This window comes from Egretta garzetta, unplaced genomic scaffold, assembly GCF_000687185.1.
Source record: "Egretta garzetta isolate BGI_Z169 unplaced genomic scaffold, ASM68718v1 scaffold819, whole genome shotgun sequence".
Lineage (NCBI taxonomy): Eukaryota > Metazoa > Chordata > Aves > Pelecaniformes > Ardeidae > Egretta > Egretta garzetta.
In genome coordinates this window covers 244,947-245,973 of record NW_009260833.1, presented here as the reverse complement: position 1 = coordinate 245,973, position 1,027 = coordinate 244,947, and the positions used below count along the sequence as shown (strand labels likewise).

Below are 1,027 nucleotides of genomic sequence, written 5' to 3'. Positions count from 1 at the left end.
GATGAGTTTTGTGCTGTAGGGCCGAGTTACCTGCAGCCAAATTTGTAAGGACGGGGGCGGGGGAGGCTTCAGGTCCAGTCGGGGGTGAAAGGTTTTCGTGTTTACGTGGTGCTGCAGATCGGATGAGAGATGCGAATTAGAGAAAACCCTGAGCTGAAAAATTCTTGAAAATGAGAAGTGGGTCAGTGTGCCGGTCTCACAAAACTGCCGTGGCCTGGGAGCGCCTCATTGCGCTTATTTTGGGGCCGATGACGCCTTTACCAGACACGGTTTGCTCCTGTGCTTTTAAGAGTTGCTTTAAGGCGTTTTTTTCCTCTGAATTCTGTTGTTCCTGGAGAAAGGCTGGGGGCAGGAAATCTGTAATTACACCTTTGATCGTATTTACAAGCGTGCTTGGTGGAAAATTTCCCCCCCCACCCCCAATCTGTGAACCCGATTGCTCTGCCTTTGTACCAGGTATTTACCGGGGAGCCCTTGCAGGGCTGCTTTTGTGCCTCCGGAGGGTTCATAGCGCAGCCCGTTTCACCGTGTCGACTCGCTTTCCCCTTCCTGCATCGGACGGGAGGTACCGGGTGCCAGCCTGGCACCCCCAGACTGGCGCAGCGACCCCCTGGGGGGCTGGGCTGCCCGGGTGCTGCTCAGTGAGGTTTCTGACCTCACTCGGGATTAGTTAAAAACCCGTCTGGCTTCCCCGGAGCTTCTTCTACGGATGCTGGCGTTTTTTTTCTCTGTGGTCTTTATTCGCCTTACGGTGCCGCGTGTGATTTCACTTGGCCGTCCCATTTTTAATTCAGTTCTTAACGATGCACTTCTCTTCTCCCAACTCTAATAATACCTGTGTGTGCCCAGGTCGGAACGAACACGATGGATAATCCTTTGCTCAAGTACAGCGCGAAAGAGTATTTCTTCAAAGCCGCCCTGTGCCACTTCATCGTGGATGAGCTGAACGCGAAGGTCAGTGGCCTCCGAGCCCGGCTCCCAAACGTTCCGCCTCCCTCCTAACCGACCGCCGCCGCCGGCGCCCTCT

At 54.6% G+C, this 1,027-nt stretch overlaps 1 protein-coding gene across 1 annotated transcript in view; it reads left to right on the top strand.

Moving 5' to 3' along the window:
- Nucleotides 1-1,027, top strand: part of NAPB (NSF attachment protein beta) — a 7,010-nt gene that overhangs the window by 3,731 nt on the left and 2,252 nt on the right. The window contains exon 6 of the mRNA XM_035902382.1: nt 850-954. Coding sequence (XP_035758275.1) covers nt 850-954 — 105 coding nt within the window. The remainder of the gene's footprint in view (nt 1-849; nt 955-1,027) is intronic.